Source organism: Vulpes lagopus, chromosome 2 (genome assembly GCF_018345385.1).
Source record: "Vulpes lagopus strain Blue_001 chromosome 2, ASM1834538v1, whole genome shotgun sequence".
Classification (NCBI taxonomy): Eukaryota; Metazoa; Chordata; class Mammalia; order Carnivora; family Canidae; genus Vulpes; species Vulpes lagopus.
In genome coordinates, this window is record NC_054825.1 from 17794540 (window position 1) to 17814471 (window position 19932).

At 44.4% G+C, this 19932-nt stretch overlaps 1 protein-coding gene across 2 annotated transcripts in view; it reads right to left on the reverse strand.

Moving 5' to 3' along the window:
- ACSL5 (acyl-CoA synthetase long chain family member 5) overlaps positions 1–15312 on the reverse strand; it is a 41736-nt gene extending 26424 nt beyond the window's left edge. Inside the window, exon 1 of one of the 2 annotated variants that reach the window (XM_041742451.1) lies at positions 15152–15312. Coding sequence is in view for 1 of the 2 variants with exons in the window: in XM_041742447.1 (XP_041598381.1) it covers positions 12321–12453 (133 nt within the window). In the remaining variant the exon portion in view is untranslated. Of the gene's footprint in view, positions 1–12320; positions 12563–15151 lie in introns of those variants that run through there. The other variant, XM_041742447.1, reaches the window with a different exon arrangement.
- Between the last annotated feature and the right edge of the window lie 4620 nt (positions 15313–19932).

Genomic DNA, 19932 nt, shown 5'->3' on the forward strand with positions numbered 1-19932 from the left:
CAGCACCCAGAGGAAGAGGGACCTAATTTGTGCTTGGCCGTCCTACGCACCCCCAGCTTGAGACACTGCCCCCCATCCTGGAGTATCTTCTGATCTAGAATTCTCTCCTCTGTCTTAATCACACCTTCAAATTAAGAGATTCTTAACCTTTACTCACTTTCTCAGCTAAGGGAAGAAATTGTTGACCTAAGGATTTTGGCTTTTTTCTTACAGAGAGCAGATTTACATTTTAACCAGAGACTTTACAAACAATTTTTCAATTTTTTCAATTTTTTCAAGGATCTAAAGGTGAAATTTCTGCTTGAGGTAGCAGTGTGGGACCAGGGAGGAGGGAGGTTGAAAGCCTGGCAAGTAGCACAAGGGGAGGGGAGGAGAGAGAGAGAGAACCCAGGATCAGTCTAAGGGCAACACCTGCCGTCACCCCTCTCTGACTGTTAGCACTTTGTAATGTGAGCCCATGATCACCAGATTAGATTTTTTTTCTCCCTAGAAAACCTAGAACACTGGATTTTTGTAAAACCTCAATTTTAACTATTGGCTCAAGTAGTAGGTCTGGTATGGGACAAACAAAAAGATATCTGGCTTAATCTGGACCATGGTGTGTCAACTCTTGAGCCCTCCTTTTAGACACACTGCAGTTGCACCTCCCGCAAACGGAAGAGATGGATCCTTTGTTACAAACGAGAAGGGTAGTTATAAATGTGAAGACGGTGGTTTCAGGAGAATGAAATACCTTGCTTATGCTGGCAAGGGATTTTATTTGCAGAAGACACTGAAGGATGTGTCTATTTGTCAACTGAAAGAGCTTACTCACTTTGTTTGCTATGGCAAATCACCAAGCCAGTTCAAACAGGATTAGTGCAGAATTTCAGACGGTTCCTCTCTGCTGCCTCACATTTTTTAAAAATTGAGGTAAAATTCACAGAAGACTAAATTAACCAATTTAAAATGTACAATTTAGCAGTATTCGGCACATTCATGATGTTGTACAACCATCGCCTCTAGTTAGGTCCACGACATTCTCAACCCCGAAAGAAAACCAAGTGCCCGCTTATTCCCTCCTCCCGCCACCCCCACAGCCCCTGGCAACCACTAATTTACTTTATTTCAATTTGAATAATTGAAGAATTTGTTCTTACAAATTCTTAATATTTCATATAAATGGAAACCTGTAACAGTGACTTTCTGTGTCTGACTTTTCTCACTAAGCATAATATTTGCAAGGTTTATCCATGTTGTAGCACATATCAGTGCTACACTTCTTATGGCTAAGTAAATATTCCACTATATGGAGAGACAGTTTACTGATGCATTCACCGGCTGATAGATATTGGGGTTGTTTCCACATTTAGGCTATGGTGACCAGTGCTATCTATGAACATTTGTATACAGACTTTGTTTTGAATGCCAATTTTCAGTTCTTTGAGGTAAATATGTAGGAGTGTGTGTAATTACTGGGTCACATGGTAATTTTGCATTTAACCTTTTGAAGAACCACCAAATTGTTTTCCACAGTGGCTGTACCATTTTGCATCCCAAACAACAACACAGGGTGTTCTGATTTCTCTATATCTCCACCAACACTTGCTATTTTCTGGGTTTGTTGTTTTGTTTTGTTTTGTTTTTGTTTGTTTTGTTTTGGATAATATCTATCCTAATAGATCTGAAATGGCACCTCATTGTGGTTTTGATTTGCATTTCCCTAATTGCTAATGATGTTGAGAGTCTTGTCATGTGCTTGGTGATCCTTTGTATTTCTTCTGTGAAGAAAGGTCTATTATAGTCCTTTGCTCATTTTTAAATTGGGAGATTTGTCTTTTTGTTGTTGAGCTGTAAGAGTTCTTTATATATATGGATGCTAGACCCTCCTCATATACATAATCTGCAAATATTTTCTTCCATTCTATAGTCTTTTTACTATCTTGATAGCTTTTTAAAAAAAGATTTTGTTTATTCATGAGAGACACACACAGAGAGGCAGAGACATGGTCAGAGAGAGTAGCAGGCTTCCTGTGGGGAGCCCAGTGTAGGACTTGATCCCAGGATCATGACCTGAACTGAAGGCAGACGCTCAACCATTGAGCCACCCAGGCATCCCTCGATCACCTTTTTTATACATACACACAATTTCAACCTCATCATGCTAGTACCAGAGACGATTTGCAACCACATATCATGTAACTCTCTCACTGTTTAGCTAGGAGAAGCTGAGGGCCCAAGAGATGGTAAAACTTTTTGGGCTCTACCACTACTGGACTGGGAAGCTCTCGTTAGCCCTCTAACCTTTAGAATCTGCTAACACTTCCAGATATGCTCAAGTAAATGAGAAGAGAAACCACTGTCTCTTTTGTCATGTGTCCAATGTCACTCAGATTACAGTTCTGGTTTGGTCATTTCATGGGACCTCCTGCAAGCAGTTGATGTGGTGGCATTTCCTCGTCCCTTTACACTACTATTTGGAAAAAAAAATGAGGTAGAGAAAAGTATCATGGCAGTAAGGATGTGTTACACTGTACATGGGAGCTCCTCTTCCAGATCATCTACAGGTGGATGAGCAAGCCATACTACACATTAGGATGGCCCCATGTGGAAAGCTTCCTTCACTTTTTGATATAGTGATAGGGACACACCACAGCCCCACACAACAGGATGTCCATTTGTCCCCAGTCCTTCCCCAGGATTCACTCCAGGGCCCCCCTCCTCTGTGGTAGGTAGTCCCTCATCTACTAGTTTCTAACACATTTAATTCCCAAGCTAGATGAAGGATGCCTTCTGCCTTAACACCTGCTTTCCAACTCCCAGGACCGCGATACCTAGGTTTGGACCTTCCTATATTCAGCTCTGAGTTTTGCTCCTCTGAGGATTTGGGTTACCATTTCTTCATTAGGTCTCATTTTCTTTGAATGAAGTTCTTTAGATGGACCCTTGGACTACTCTAGTTTTTGGTCAACTATATTTATTGCTATAAAATCTTTCAGGCTATCCCTTTAGCCTACAAATAATGTTTGTTTTATAGCCCCTTTCCTTTCAGAAATTTATTTTTCTACATGTATTCAGCTCTCCAACCATAAGTCAATTCCCTTAGAGCTTCTGTATATGTTCTTCCCCTTCCTAAAAGACTATTCCCCAGATTTGAAATGGTTGTGCCTTGCTTATAACCTGGGCCTCAACTCAAATGTCACTTCCTCAAAAACTCACTCTCTCTGATTATCCTATTTAAATATCACCCTTTCCACTCCAATCACTATCACAGAAACTTGTGTTCTCTTTTCTATGACGCTGTTCACTTTCTGAAATAGTCCTGGTCCCTTATCATCCATGGCCCCCACTGAACTGATATTCTAATTAGAACAGAGATTTTTGTTTTGTTCACCACTGTGTCTCTAATGCCTCTACCAGGTCAGGCACATAGCTTACCATCAGTAGTTGTTGAATAAATGACCAGTTTTCTGGTACAGAATTGTCTGTTTCAAATACTCTGTTAACCCATATTTCCCTTAGTAAAATTTCCCACCCCCAAGCTCCCAAATCTTAAATCATCAAAAATCACTCTGACCAATCTTGAGATGGGTACTTCTAAATCAAACTTCTACTTTGGCACAGTATTGGATTAGGGATGGTAGGGAGTGAAGAGGATGTGTTTCTAACACAAATCAAAGACTACTCAGAATGAGTATACTCCTCTGTGTTTGAAAGAATCTATAGGATGAATCTTATCAAATGAAGTCATCTACAGTAGTAAGTGAGCAGGAAACCCAGCCTAGAAATAAATAATTGTGGTTACCCTAGGTTTCTGGAATTCAAAGAACAATAAGACAAATTATCTTTGCTTTTAGGCCAGGAGAACTATTTTCTGTGCAATAATGAGATATAAATTTCAATTATGAACTTTTGGGAGGAACAATCTACTTTCTAAAAAGTGATATACTAATTTAAATTTAATTGGTTTCCCTGTTCCCTTACATGTATGGACTCATTCTGTGGTGATAGAGAGCTCATTAAAAGAGAGACCACAGTCACCAAGTTCTTATCCAATTTGTTAACACACTCTTCTGTACTGAATGACTTGCTTTCTCCTAGAGACTAGGTCCCAAGGCTTCACAACTCATAATGACTCCAGAGGGGCTTGTGTGTGATTTAGAAGGCTGTGTATGAAGGTTTTGCCTTCTTGATTGGGTTTTAAGTCACCAGCCCAGCCCCCCTAGATTCCTGCCACCCTCAACTTAGGAAACCTCCATCTCTATTCTTAACCACATAGTCAATAGTTCTAGAAAAATTGCAAAGTAATGGTAAAAGGTTAAAAGAACATTATGAACTGACAGTTTTATGAATATAACCTTTTCCTTAACATGCAATGTAGAAGCCATGAAATAATTCAGTAAAGTGGCCAGTTACTAAATCAGTAGCCAGAAAATCAATAGCTTTCCTTAACTTCATTTAAATAACTAATTCAAAAATAATGGGGAAAATGTCATTCAAAATTGCATATTAAGAAAAAAATGTGTAAACACTTTGTTTAAAAAGTTTAGATCTTAGGGACATAAGAAGGTTTGAAAATTCCAAATACATACTCAAAGCAGTCAAGAGGACTCCATATTCCTAAGTGTGTCTATACATTTAATGCGACTCTAATAAAGACCAATGGGAATTAAAAAGCCAATTCTAAAGCTCACCCAGAAAAATAAAGCTTATTAAAAAGAGTCAGAAAATTTTTGAAAAATAACAGGAATTGCGGAGGGAGGACAGTTAAACATTACCAAATTTGCTTCCATAATGCTAGGGTAGTTTTCTATTGGACAAAACTATGTTACAAAATCATCTTGAAACTCCTAGTGGATGTATTATTATATACTAAATTGCATTTCAAATAAAGATAGATTTTTTTCATTTAAATAAGAGTATAGAGGGACGTCTGGGTGGCTCAGTGGTTGAGCATCTGCCTTTGGCTGAAGTTGTGATCCCAGGGTTCTGGGATGGAGTCCCGCATCAGGCTCCTCATGAGGAGTCTGCTTCTCCCTCTGCCTATGTCTCTGCCTCTCTCTCTGTCTCACATGAATAAATAAATAAAATCTTTAAAAAAAAGAGTATAGAGACAGCTGGCTAGCCATTCAGAGAAAAGACATGAAGTCAATTACTATCTTACTCCCACAACAAAAATAGTTAAACGGTGGGTCAAAGACTGAAATATGGAACAATGACAACCATGAGTATTTGGAGATAAAAAGTATGAGGGATTCTTTTTATTTTTTATTTTTTATTTTTTTTTTTTTTAGGGATTCTTTTTATAATCATGGCACAAGGAAGACTCAAGAAAGACACAAAATCTAGAAGTGATAAATGAAAACATTGGCAAGTTTGAACACATAAAATTTTTAAAAACATTTGCCCTGCAGGAAAGGTACCAGAGACAAAGATAAACTGGGACATGTATCAAGTACTTTGCCTGTCTAAAGAGCTCATTTCCTCAAAAGGAATGCTTCGAAGTCAATGAAAAACAAAACACAACACAAAACAAAACAAAAAGCAAATGTCATGACCAGAACATTCACAGCAAAACAGATTATTTATGGTTGCAGAAAGACATTCATCTTTGCTTGTAGTTTAAAAAATGCAAATTTAAAGGAAACGTCATCTCCTCATCCATAAGATTAGCAATGATGAAAGAGTGTAAAGTGCACTCTTAACCAGAGAAACATAAATTTGGTGAGGCCTCCTTCAAGATATGCCTTTTTCCTTCTACCACAATTTAAAATCTGTGCCCTTTGACATAATGACCCTACTATTAACTTCTCCTGGAGAAAAACATCAGTTCAGTGAAATATATCACAAATGGCTGTGTAAGGTACTGGTTTGGGATGTGGGCTCTGAGTCAGATTACTTGGGCTCATACCCTACGTGATCATCTTCTGTCTGACCTGGGTTAGAAAACCTCTCTGTGGTTTCTCATCTGCAAAAAAACAATGATAATATCTATCCCAGAATTAAAGGAGTTAATATGCCTGTAAAATACTTGTAGTAGTGCCTGTTGGATAGGCTAAGGCATTAGTTATCATGTTCATCATCATTACATCTATAGGATTGTTTATAATGCCAGAGACCAAGAAAGATCCCCTTGGTGGAGTAGCCAAATAAATTATAACATGTCTACACAATGGTACTCTTGGCAGGTATTAAAAACAATAGAGCAGATCTGTGTGTACTGATGTGGAAAGAGCTCCATGATAAATTGCCATGTAGAAAGAAAAAATAGAACCACTTGGACAAATGTGTACATGTTTGTGTTTCTAGAAGTATATTCCTCACAGGAAAAGACAGATGGAAGAGGAGAAGTCCTAAATGGATTTTCCAGAAAGTTTTGAGTATTCGGTCATTGAGCTGAAGATATTTAAGGGCTTAACTATATATTGGCATCATTCCAGGAGCTGGGGATCTAGCAGTAAAAACCCTCCCCTTGTGGGTTTGTATTTTATTGGTGAGTTTGATAACAAGTCTGAACAATAGCTAGATTATATAGTATATGGAATTAAAAAAATAGAACCAGGAAAGACGATTGTGGACAGCAGGGGGTATAAGTTTGCAAGTAGGTCTTATTGAGAAAATGACTTGAGAGTAGATACTGTTTAATCTGAAATATGCATGCTTTAAAAAAATGAACATAAAACCAACAACTCTAAGTTACCCTACCTCTGACCGAGACAGCCGACTCACAAACTTCCACCACCTTGGTTGGCGGCATTTCATGTGAACATGCCTGAGAATACAGCCTCAGCTCGGTTTCTGCAAGTGCAGCCTTCTCGCCACCAAAGCCACATTCAACACACATGGCCTTTTCGAGCACTCACGTCATGTGCAATCCTCTCAACTGCAGAGCAAGCTGGTTTGGACAGCTGCTCCAGGGTAGAAATGTTTTTCATTCATTTCTTTAGCACATGAAAAGCTAGGCCAAAGGTAAAGTTTGAGTCGCAGGGCATCTGTCAACAGTCACTGCAAGAAGCTGAGAAGAGAGGTTGGCATGACATCCTGACCTATGAGTCTGCAGATGACTTTCTAGCCAGTCACAGGCACCCAGGTGCTCAGGTCACTGCCCACAATGGGCTTCTCCAGCAAGCAGGGGCTCTCTCCATCTGGGGCCTGGCACCCAGGGTGCTCCAAGGTGCACACACCATGGGATGTGCCCAGGCAGATGGGAAGAGGTGTTCTTATCTCCTCAAGGTCATACAGGACAGAGAGGGGAGTCAGCATCACCAAAGGGGATCCCTATTCAAACCCAGAGGGTGACTGAGCAGTCATTTCCACACCATGGAGAGATTCTGCGAGCACTTCAATAATTAAAACAGGAAAGGGATATTAAGGTCACACATCTTGCCCTTCCCAGCCCAACTGCTAGGCTATATCCAACAACTCCACTTTGTAGGGCAGCTGGCAGGGTGAGGGGAGGGAGAGGCTTGAAACAGGTTTCCTGGCCTGCAAGCAAGCACATAAATAAATCATGAGGTTTCTGATGCATATCCATTGGTAAGGTCTTTGCTGCTGAATCACACAGGGAAAGCTCCAGGGACCAGAGCTCAGGAGAGTTGTATGGACTGGAGCAGAACTAGTTCAGCCTTGGGTTTGGTAAGCTGCCTATGACTCAGTGGATACCCCAGCTGTGAGGGCTCCCAGGCAGAGGTGGTCTCAGCCTTCAGATTCTACTGCATTGGGCACGGTGCCTGAGGTACAGTGGGAATCCACTGGGTGCCAGGGAGCCACTTATCCCTTTGACTCACCAGTGGCTTAAGTTAACTAGAGAGAGGCAGCAGAAGGGGGCCCACCTCTTCTCAGAAATGCCACAGCCAGGGGCTCCATGCCATGGCATGGGCAACGCTAAGCAATTCGACCTGAATGAGCTCGAGGGTCACTGATGCCGCAAGCATTTGAGTATACTATGTGCCAAGCAGCGTGTTCAGCATGGGGAAAGCTCCCGTAGGCTTCATAGTCTACCAGGACCTAAAAACAATTCCCCAGGCAGTACACAAACGTACCATGGCGTATAGCCCAGCCTCTGGAGCATCTGGTGGACAGGAGAAGTGTGTGTGTGGCAAGAGATAGATTATTCTCTGTGCTTTAAATTTGTTTATAAATTTATATATTTCAGTAAGGCAAACAAAGGTCTTGGATCAACTGGGTGCCCAGCACTCTGCCATGTGCAGAGGAACACATCCTATTTGGGAAAGGGAAATGGTTGAACGGATGTTTCTGTTGGAAGTAGAGAATCCATCTTTAGTTGAAAGGGTGTGGGGAAGAAGAAGCCTTTAAGAAGGTTGAAGGAGCTGGTGCAGGAGCAGCCTAGGTGGCTCAGCGGTTTGGTGCCACCTTCAGCCCAGGGCCTGATCCTGGAGACCCGGGATGAAGTCCCATGTCGGGCTCCCCGCATGGAGTCTGCTTCTCCCTCTGCCTGTGTCTCTGCACACCCCGCCCCCGTGTGTGTGTGTGTCTCATGAATAAATAAAATCTTAAAAAAAAAAAAAAAAAAGAAGGCTGAAGGAGACAGTATCTGGGCCTGGTGGAGATACTAGATGATAGAAGTTATATCAGTTCACAAACACTGGAGAGTCTTGGGGTGCCAGGTCTTGCCCAGTTGAGCTGAGTGGTATTTCACAAAAAAGTCCTCAAAATCAAATACCAAAAGCCTCTGAACTCAGTCCATGAAGTTAGCATAGGATGGTTGAGCCACCCATGGGCTGGTGGCAGGCAGTGACAAATCCCACTGGATCTCAGATTGACACAGTCAACCTTGGTCTACCAGGATGCCTCCAACAAACCACAGCCCAGCGGCCCTACCCTGTGGAAAACTTTGTCTCAGTTAACACCCCCAAAGGCTTCCCGAGCTTGTTGCTGACCGAATGGATTCTGAAAGAAGTGGGGTCAGGAGAATCGGTACCAGAAGTCCGCTGGACTTGATAAGAGAGCCTGTAAAAAGATAGTGTGGACAAAGTGCTAGGCCCCTGTCACCCAGGCAGGATAAAAGCAGTGATGTAAACTGTTGTGAAAGAGACCTTCCTGCCAGGGCTCCTGCAGAGTCAGCCCTCGTACTCCCTGGTCCGCCAGTGGTCAGGAGTCACAGATTCAAAGTGCAAACAATACGTTTTATTGCCAACAGTCTCATTTCTACCAGCAGACATTCAAGGCCATTGCCCATTCGGGTGTCAGAGGAAGAGTTCTACCACCTGGGTGACCCAGGGATAGTCCCATAACATCACTGAGCATCTGTTTCCTTCAACTGCACACGGGAAGGGACAGGTAAGAGTCCCTACTTGAAAGGGACACCCTACGCGGTCCCCTCCAGTGCAATGCTTGGTACGTGGGAAGTCCTCAGGAGGACCGGCTCCCTTTCCCGCCCCCACCTCCCTCAGTCTCTGACTCCTTATCAAGTATCAGATGTTCCATCCTGAGGCTTCCTGAAAGAGAGGAGGGGATCGAGACCTTTATACTCTAACTGCCCTCCAACTTACAAGCAAAGGTCTTCACAACTTCTCATTTCTGTGGAAACAGAGGATTTCTCATTGGAGAGGGCATCGAGCACCTCTGAATTCTGATGCAGCTATCTCCTCCGACCCTTCCCTACCCCTGCATCCTGCCTGCAGGTACTCACAACCTCATAAAATAGATTGACCCACGGAGATGCAGATCTGTGACCTGCTCCCCCAAAGACGGTTGAAACCTTGACCTGGCCACAGCCATGCAGCAGCTGCCTGACCTTCCAAACTCCAAAACTCGTGTGTTCATTCACAGAACATGGATTGAGAGCCTAGGAAATATCAGGCCTTAGGTTTTCAGGGGAAGAGCAAGTGAGAGAGTCCTTTTTTTTTTTTTTTTTTGGCTCAGATGCATGGTTGCATAGGGGAGAAAAAGACCTGCATGCATTTACAGCAGATGTGGCAAGAGCAATGATGGTTGACTCAGGGCTGCTGGGGATAAGTCACCTTTGTGGGGTGCTGCAATGCCTGAAAACAACCCCAAATGAGGGTTGGTGCGTCTGCTGGCCAGGAATATGAGAGAGACAGAAACCTCATTCCTGGTTTCTAAACAGCTGCCAAATCCTGGTTGGGGAAGTCACCTGCCTCCAGGTGAAGGGTTCTTTTTCCCCCAAGTGCAATTCATAAAACATTAATCCTTCAAAGTGAACAATTCAATGGCATTTAATATGTTCATAATGTTGTGCAACATCACTTCTATCTAGTTTCAAAACTCTTTTATTACCTCCAAAGGAAACCCTGTGCATGCTTCTCCCAATCCCTGACACCACCAGTCGGCTTGCTTTCTCTATGGATTTGAAGTGGGAAGATTTTCAAAAGAGGTTTCTCCCAATTTCTAGTTCTTTTGTCAAGGCTCGAGACTAGACTCTTCTCTCTCTCTCTCTCTCTCTCTCTCTCTCTCTCAAATAAAAATTAACCAGACTCATTTGGAATTTTTTTTTCAGATTTATTTAATTATTTATGAGAGAAAGTGAGAGAGCATGACCAGGGGGAGGGGCAGAGGAAGGAGGAGAGGGAGAAGCAGATTCCCCACTGAGCCGGAAGCCGGATGTGGGGCTCCATCCCAGGACCCTGGGATCACAACCTGAGCTGAAAGCAAGAGTCTGGCACTCAACCGACTGAGCCACCTGGGCGCCTCTAGCCTCATCTGGAATTGAGGAAAGTTTGCCTCTGGTGAGTCAGAGTCATGATTCCAGGGTCCTGAGATCGAGCCCCACATCGGGCTCCCTGCTTGGTGGGGAGCCTGCTTCTCCCTCTCCCTCTGCTGCTCCTTGGCTTCTCTCTCTCTCTCTCCCTCCCTCCGTCAAATAAATAAATAAATAAATAAATAAATAAATAAATAAATAAATAAATAAATAAATAAATAAATTTAAAAAAATCTTTTTAAAAATGTGATTTTTCTAGGAAATCTGAAGAAAGGCTAACTCTGCATAGGAGTAGTTGCAGCATGGTTTTCAGTAGCACTTGGACTACAGCTTCGAACTCTGTTTGACTTTGGAAGATTAATTCACTTCTCTGAACCTCCTCAGCCATAAAATGGTGAAATCATCCACATCATAAGTTTATCTTAATGAAACGTTAAGAGTAGCTCTTATGAGCCGGTGCTTAACTTGGCTTCATCTGCCTTTTCTCCTCCATTCATTCTCTGACCTTGAGCCTCACTATAAAGTCTGTGGCCTACACTATGCGTTTAGCCCTTAAACGTTCGATGATTCCCTGATGTTATGATAGGTGCTTTTGCCCTCAAGGAGTTAGAATATATAGCCTGGGAGAGAAGACTGTTTTAGGTCAGGACCTAGCCAAATACCTGGCTGAAAAACATTCTGTTTGGACTGGATAATGTGTTTTTTAAAAAAAATGGAATGTGTTTTTTCTGGGGCCGGTGCACCTACCTTGCATTTTGCCAGAGTCCTTACCACCTGCATCTTACTATATACCACCTATTTAACTCTATTATCTGCTTATTCTCTAAATATTTGTGGTCTTTGTGTTTTGTTCTCTTGATTGTGCCAAACGTACAAGTGATGCCTACAGAATTTTTACCATGTCTCTTACAAGACTATTCTGTGTTCATCTCAAATACGTATCCATTGGAGGGGACCCCCACCCCCCCATAGTTTACTCCCATGCTGGAATATAACTCCCGTAGTGTTACAATAGCCCCAGGGTCAAGTGAAACCAACTATTCTATTAAAAACATTTATTTTTACTTAATCAATCTTTTTTGAAATTAAATTTGGCTATTTTTTAAAGACTCTGCTGTTGATGGAAAACACCGATCTCCTACAAGCTCCAGATTCAATTTTACTTTTCAGACCACCAAACAGATTAATCCCCACATGAGGTAACAGTCCTGAACCATGGAATCACTTCTAAAGCTCATTCTTTGAAGGTCCTTGAAGCTCACCTGAGATTCAACTTGTGGCCCCCCTTAAACAGATCTAAGTTCATTCAGGAACCATCCACCCACCACTGATCCATCACCTCTCAGCAGAGGAGTCAAAGCTCACAATGAATATTGAGGAGGTCTGGCCTGTAGCCCACCTCCCCCGAGAGAGGCAGGAGAAAGAAAATCCAATCCACACCCCTTACACCCCCAGGGTCCTCCTTCCCTTTCGCTCCTCCTGATAAGGAAGGTTTAAAGGGGTCCCTTAGAGACCTGGGAGGGAGAGGAAAGCACTACACGTGCTCGGGGCACAGCAAGCTCTAGATTGCCTGGAGCCAGGGGTGACAGTGCCCTGTCGGCCTCTGCCCCATGCACACAAGACCCCTTGCTAAGTGCCCCCCCAGGACGGTTCCCCTTACCCTGGGAGGGGGGTGCATCTCTTGGCGCTTCCTGCGAATGGGGCTTCCAGGCTCCAGGTTCTTCCTGGCACAGAATCCCTGTCGCCCTTCCCTTAGCCCCAGTTCGTCCAGGGACAGGCTGGCTCCGGAGCATCCATGCAGGCAGCTGGCCACGGCTCGGAGCGCCCCGTTTGTGCCCCTGCCTGAGCTGTCCCGAGTCAGGCCATGGCCGGGCTTTCAAACGTGCTCGGGGACCTCACTTCCTGGTTTTTATTTCACAAATGAAAGTGGAAGCTGCTCTGGCCAGGAGGAGAACAGCCGCCCAGGCGCCCTGGCTCCTTTTCAAAGCCTTAACCCCAGCCTCTAAGGGCTCAAACAAAAGCCAGCCTGCAGCACACAATTCACCTTTTGCCCCTGTGTCTGACAACCTCGAAACCGAGACAAAAAAATCCAAACAGACCAAATTGACTTGAGGCTGCCCCAGCAGACAACCAGTGCCAGGAAGGGGACAGGGCTCCCCCTTCGGCTCCCAGGACAGGTCCAGCCCCAGGTCCCCTCTTCCTTCCTGATCATGGAGCACCTGGCAGGCTCACCCTCCTCCAACCCAAGCTCCCTCTCCACCTGCCTCAGTCCCCAAGCACTTCTGATACAGCCAACAAAACAAGCAAGTCAAGAGTGACAGGGACACGGATGGAGAGCCTGTTCTTTTCCTCTGACACAACAGCCCTTAGATTTTTGTACCTCAAAATCTAAGCTAGAAGTCCAGTCTGCTGCCCCCGCTCACTTCCCCCAAATTAAAACTGGGAACAGGGGCGCCTGGGTGGCTCAGTAGTTGAGTGTCAGCCTTTGGCTCAGGGTGTGATCCCGGGGTCCTGGGATGGAGTCCCACATCGGGCTCCCCGCAGGGAGCCTACTTCTCCCTCTGCCTATGTCTCTGTGCCTCTTTCTGTGTCTCTTGTGAATAAAGAAATAAAATCTTTAAAAATAAATAAATAAAAATAAAACTGGGAATGTTTTAAACCACGGGAATACAACAAGCATATATGCCATTAGCTGTCAGATTGATCCTGCATCTTGCAGCTTCTGGAAACCCCACTGGACACATGTGAATCAGCAACAGGAAAAGGCAAATCCCGTCTTAGTGTTATTGTAAAAATTGTTCTGAATGTGTAGACCGTCTGGAAGGGTCCCAGAGATTGGTCTAGAGGATAACAGGACCTGTAGTAGTCTCACTGGACTCCCCTAAGGCTGGGGCCACAAACGGCATGAGAGCTTCCATTCTTAGACTTAGAGGCAGAAATCATGAGTTCTCCTGCTCCCTCCTACCCCTCCCCCTGACACCCCAGAATTAAGTAACACTTTCTCTGGCCTTAGTTCTTTCTTTTTTTTTTTTTTTTTAAATATTTTTTTTATTATTATTATTTATTTATGATAGTCACAGAGAGAGAGAGAGAGAGAGAGAGAGAGAGAGAGGCAGAGACACAGGCAGAGGGAGAAGCAGGCTCCATGCACCGGGAGCCCGATGTGGGATTCGATCCCGGATCTCCAGGATCGCGCCCTGGGCTGAAGGCAGGCGCCAAACCGCTGCGCCACCCAGGGATCCCCGCCTTAGTTCTTTCAAGAAGGCTTACGTTAAGTTCAATATGAACCTGGCCCTTTACCAGAGCTAGGTTAGGATTCGTCTTCTCTACAGAGAGGAGATCCTAAAGCCTCCAAACTAAAACAAAACAAAATGCCAGTATGAGCTACATTGCAATCTCAGACAATGGGAGCTGATCCCTTGGCCTCACTCAGGAGTCCCCTTTAGACATGGAAGAAAGACTCAGTCAGAGAAGAGGAGGTGGGCTGCCCTGGCTCATCTCGCAGCTGGAGGGGCCCTTGGCTTTGCTTAGTGACGGGAGCTCTTCCTTCTAGAAGCAGCTCCCTCCAGCAGAGAGCATAGGATGACCAAACAGGGGTCCAGTCTCAGCTACCCTAAACACCCCGAGTGCTGGCTTCTTTTACCAGCTGGATGAATTGCTCAGGGCCAGATGAGCTTTACTCCCATTTTACTATTTTCCTCCAGGATCGGACACTCAAGTTCAGAATTGCCTCGGTCTTTCAAACAGGCTACGGAGTTGCACTCCTACTCAATCCTCTGTGCACACGAGGCACACTCAAGATTCCAGGAAATAATGGAAGGTTTCGGTAACCCAGCAGAATTCTGCATTCTGCAGCAGCAGCCTGGAGTGACAGACCAATCAGGACTGTAATCCTAGCCGCACCTCCTCCTGGGTAGGTCGCCTGGGGCCCGGCTGACACTTTAACAGCCCAGAGACACTTCATTCAGCTGTGGAATGGGAGCAATCCCACCTGCCTCATAGAAGGTGGTGCGTGGCCGAGGTAACACATGCCACACACCTAGCACAGACTCCAGCACCCAAGACAGTGTCTGCTAAGGATTCTCTTCCCCTAGTCCCTTCCAACTAGGATTCGCTGTCATCAGAAGCTGGCAAATAGCCTTTGTAACCAACCCAACAGGCAAATTTTTGAATGGAAGATGGAGAAACACAGCTTGGCTCTGTCTATAACCCTTAAGACTTTTAACCCTAGTGTAGTTCCATTTAGTGAAACTAATGACTTTCTCTCCCAAATCTACCTCCTGCCAGCATTCATACAGCCTCGATGTCTCTACTTCTTTTCCAACTGGTTTCTGTTTCGCCTCTGCACAAGTCAGCTGAGATTGCTATTTAAACAACTGTGATTTCATGTCAGAAAAGAGCCCTTAGACCGAGGAGAGACATGCATTTCCCACCTGTCCCTGTCCTTACTGTCCCTAGATGTATAGAGTAGGGAGCCATGCTGCAGCTTACCTTGCAAGAGTACACTCCCTTCCTGGGCCCAGGAAATGCACTCCTCACAGCTGGCTGCACTCGATCAGCACCACATCCAGACACCTCTGCCCCTTGCACAGCTCCTGTGATGAGGCCACATCTGAAGCCAATGTGTTCCGTCTTGAGAGTGACCAACAAGCTCCCTGAAACCTTTGAACCTGTTGCAATAGGGGTTCAAAGGTAGAAGTTAACCTGTTCAAACACATGGAGTAACCTCCAACAGTGACAAGTGTAGAATTTGGCAAAAGGTTAAAACCGGGATAGTTATGCAAGGGCTGAGGAAAAAGAAGGAGGAGAAGAAAAGACAACCCTCTTCTCTGAAAGCTGTCATTTAACAAGCAAAATCTTTATGAAGCCCAACCTCAGGGGAAAGGAAGTGGACAAGTAGGTCTTCACATCTGCTTTTGGGACAGAATCCTTGAAACTGTGATAGGAAGAGGAAGGTCTAGCTAACAAAGAGGGAAAACCTGCTCCTCGAGGTGAGGTTGAGAGGAACATGGGAAGCCACTTTAATTGGTTCAAGCTATAACTTTCAGAATCAGATAGGCAGAGGTCTGCATTTCAAGATCAGTCTTCTTCCAGAAGAGGCCAGTGACCCCCTCCAGAACGAGAACATCTCCAAGATGATGAAATAAGACAAATCTTTCTAGCATCTAGACTGAGGGGCAAGCCTACCTGGGTCAAATTCAGAATGCAGAACCACAGAGGCAGCCTGAACCCCCCATGGCTTAGGAAGGTCCTTAAAGGAGTACATTACTATTACATTGCTTTTCAACCTCTGCTAACTCTCTCTTGACATTTTTTAAAAGATTTTATATGTTTATTTTAGAGAGAGTGAGGAGGGGGAGAAAGGAAGGATCACAAGCAGATTCCATGCTGAGCTCGGAGTTAGACGTGGGGCTTGATCTTCACTACCCCGAGATCATGATCTGGGCTGAAACCAAGAGTCAGATGCTTAATCAATGGAGCCACCCAGGTGCCCCTCTCTCTTTCCATTCTGAGATCACTGGTCATCATTCTTAGTTCTAAACTCTTTAAGACTGCAGGGCACCATTATTAAACAAAAAGGAGATGAAAGAGGCTCCAGAGATCGTGTTCAATTTCCGTGTTATAGGCGAGGGCAAGGGCACCAAGGGCCTTTCGGGTGAAGGGAGTCACTCAGAATCATACAACCAGTTCGTTGTGAAAGTGACACCTGACTCTGGCCCCAGACAACCACTTCAGTGCCTTTGTCCTGATATGGTTCTGTTTCATTGATATGTAGTCATTTAACCACCAGGAGATTTTAGACTTGACCGCTTTCTGTGTACTGGGCTGGCAGAAATTTGTGGCAATGCTGCATTAGGTTTCTTCTAATTGTATTCAGTCAGTCAGCTAATAACATCAAAACCAGAAGGCAACACCTTGTCCTGTGGACTCCCATATGAAGCAGCTACCACATTAGGTTTTAGTAGGACAGACTCTTACCCAGGTCTTAGGTGCATTGGGTCTTTAAAATCACTCGATGGCACACAGCCCTAGTCCTGCCTTAGTATCTGAGGGAAAAGGGCTAAGAAATAACTAAAGAACGTGTGGGTTAATGAAAACTGGGGGCATGAGTTGAACCCATTTGTTGAATTCCTGTCAAACTGTGTTAATTAGCAACCTACTATGCCATACTTGCTTAGAGAAAAAGATGCTCCAGATCAGTGATTCTCAGACTTTAGCAAACATCACAGTCCCCTGGAGAGCTGGTTGCAACACAGATTTATGGGCTGGTGCCAGATCTTATGATTCAATAGGCCTAGGTTAGGGCCTTGAATCTGCATTTCTAACAATTCCAGGTGATATACATGCTGCTGGTCTGGGGACCACACAAGGAACACCACTGAACCAAGCAGCCACTTTGCCTTTAATGAGCCCAAGTATTGAAATGTCAAAAGGGACTGTGTCAAAAGGGAAGTCTTGGCTATGGTGACCTTGCAGGTGGAGGAAAATGGGGCCCAGAGTAGATCTCATTACTGCTGTAGAAGACAGATGTTCCTCAAGGTCATAGGCAGACTAGTCTCAAAGTAGCACCTTGGCAGTAACAGGAGGTACTGACACTCCCTGCCTCACTTCTCCTTGTGTAAATGTCAAAGTCCCGCAGCATCATAACCAGACAACCCATGTGGGTATGAGGATGGGGGTACAGAGGGTGTCATCTGATCCAACAACCTTAACTTTATTCTTAAGGATACCTGAGATAGTAAAATGTAAAGCAGCTGGGGCATAGACTCAGTAGGAGAAGGGAATCTGGAAGCCAGGTCTCCAGTGTCCCCATGGGCTGTCCAATCTCTTTATAAACCACGATTTCCTATATCATCTCTCTTCCAGAAAAAAAAAAAAAAAACTCAAAAACAAAAAGTTAAAAAAAACAAACCTATGTGAAATAAGGCTTCTTTACAGAGCACCCTCCATTTTTCCCACCCTTCCCACAGCCATATACGTTTAGAATTCAATACAAATTCCTTCAAGGTTTGAGCATCCCGTAGCCCCCACAAAGTGCAAACTTTATTGTTTTATGCCATTTATAGGTAAGGTGCTCCAGGTGTTATGAGTCTGACCCAACAGCCACAGTTTGGACACACTGACACACAGTGCTGGGGTCGGTTTGTTTATATGCCCTCGCCTTTGGCAGAGACGAAGAAACCACGTATTTCATATACAACAGTTCCAGAAGACCAGGAGCCAGTGTTCTAGAGTTTTATAACACAGCCTGTAAATAGTCAGAATACATCCTTTTTTTTTTTCTTTTTCTTAAGGGAGAGCAAGAGAAGGTGAGCAGAGGGGGAAGAGGAGAAGGAGAGAATGGATCTTAAGCAGGCTCTGCAGTGAGCATAGAGCAGGATACAGGGTTCAGTCCCACATTTCTGAGATCATGACCTGAGCTGAAACCAAGAATCTGATGCTTAACCCACTGTGTCACCCAGTCGCTCCCAGATACATCTTACAATAGTGGCTGATAGCTCTCTAGAAGAAGACTCCAGGTTTCCTTCATTTTTGAAAGCAGGGAAAGACAGATCTATAAGCAGGCTGACTTTTTATGTAGCACCACAGTGAATTTATGTAGCTCCTCCCAGTTTATAAAACATTTCCACTATCCTTTAACAAACCTGTGAGGTCTAAGTGGGGACAGTACCCTCAGCATCCAAACCTTCAGTATCTGTTGGGGCCTGTGACACAGGTGTCCTTTGGCCCTCACCATAAACCTACCAGATGGCTATGATTTGTGGCATAGGAAACACTTACTTAGGAAGAATCTTAGCCTGTTTCAACCGCTAATCTAACGTCTTTAGAAGTCAAGCAATAAGAGGAGAAAGAGCAGAGCCTAGAGCTATAGGCTGGATCCACTCATGTTAACTTAGTAATGGTGGCTCAGAAAGAAAGGAGACAAGACATTCCTCTCTAGAGGTGGCTGTATAGGAGGACACATTGTGATGGCATAGAGTGGGTACAAATAAAACTGTGAGGGACTGACCTTTAGCTTTCCACATGGCAGAGCTGACTTTGAAGTTTACCCTTCTACAGAGATGTGAAGAGGAAGGGGCAAAGTTCCTTAAACTCTTAACAAGGGTGCCATATAATTTGCCATTTCAACTATCAGGATTCTATACCCACCCTTCCCTTGGTTATCTGATGTTTCAAAAGGCTTATGGCGCTCAAAGTACATACACCTTGCCAGGTAGCAAGCTAAGGTTCTTATGCCAGCTCCTTTATAAAGGCCTTCCAAGGTATCAGGAACATTACTGAGCACTGTTCCAAGAGCTTTGTCTGCAATATCTCACTTAACTTCACTGTGTCCCCATAAAGAATTTATTGTTCTGTAGAAGAAAAGCTAAAAGAGGGCAATTAACTTGCCCAAGGCATGTGCCTAATAGCTGGCAAAGTTTCAGAGTTAGATTTTGAGTTGAAGGAGTCGAGTCTAAAGTTTAGGTATGTATCTATGAGTATGACCCATTCCATCAACCTCTTGCCATCTTGTGCATTTATATATATGTTTTATCTCGGGAATCTTTCGTTGGTCTCCCAAAGAAAATTAAGAGCTGTTGTCTTAGAGGAAGCAGGACACAATGCCAGCCTAAGGATCTGATGCCAAGGGTGAAACAACAGCTACCTTTTCCCTCCTCAGAAGGGCTTTCCATCTGCCTGGATATCCTTCCTGCCACTGAGATCATTTCCCACACAGAGCCTCACTTCACTCAACTCAAGAGGCCCAATGCACCATAGATCCAGCTGTGCAACCCTCAGGTTGGTCTGCTTAGTCGTGAGTGCCCAGGGCACTGCTGTCAATCTTGGACCATGGGGGGATGCCTGTGTGGCTCAGCGGTTTAGCGCTGCCTTCGGTCCAGGGCGTGATCCTGGAGTCCTGGGATCAAGTCCCACATCAGGTTCCCTGCATGGAGCCTGCTTCTCCCTCTGCCTGTGTCTCTGCCTCTCTGTGTCTCTCATGAATAAATAAATAAATCTTTAAAAAAAAATCTTGGACCATGGGACTTCACAACATGTGTGGGAGAAGCTGGCCTCCATTTCAGTGCTAGAGCAGCTCATTTTTCCTCAGCCTGGGTCATGAACAGAAACAGCGTGAGCACCCAAGCCCTTGAGGCCACTTGCTCATTCTTTGTGGGAAGGAAGTGTTATTCAAGTGTGAGCACTCAGTCGACAAGAAGAGTGTTTGCATAGATTGCGATACAAAGTTTTCCCTATTCCCAGATATGCCATACCTCCCCACGCACACAACA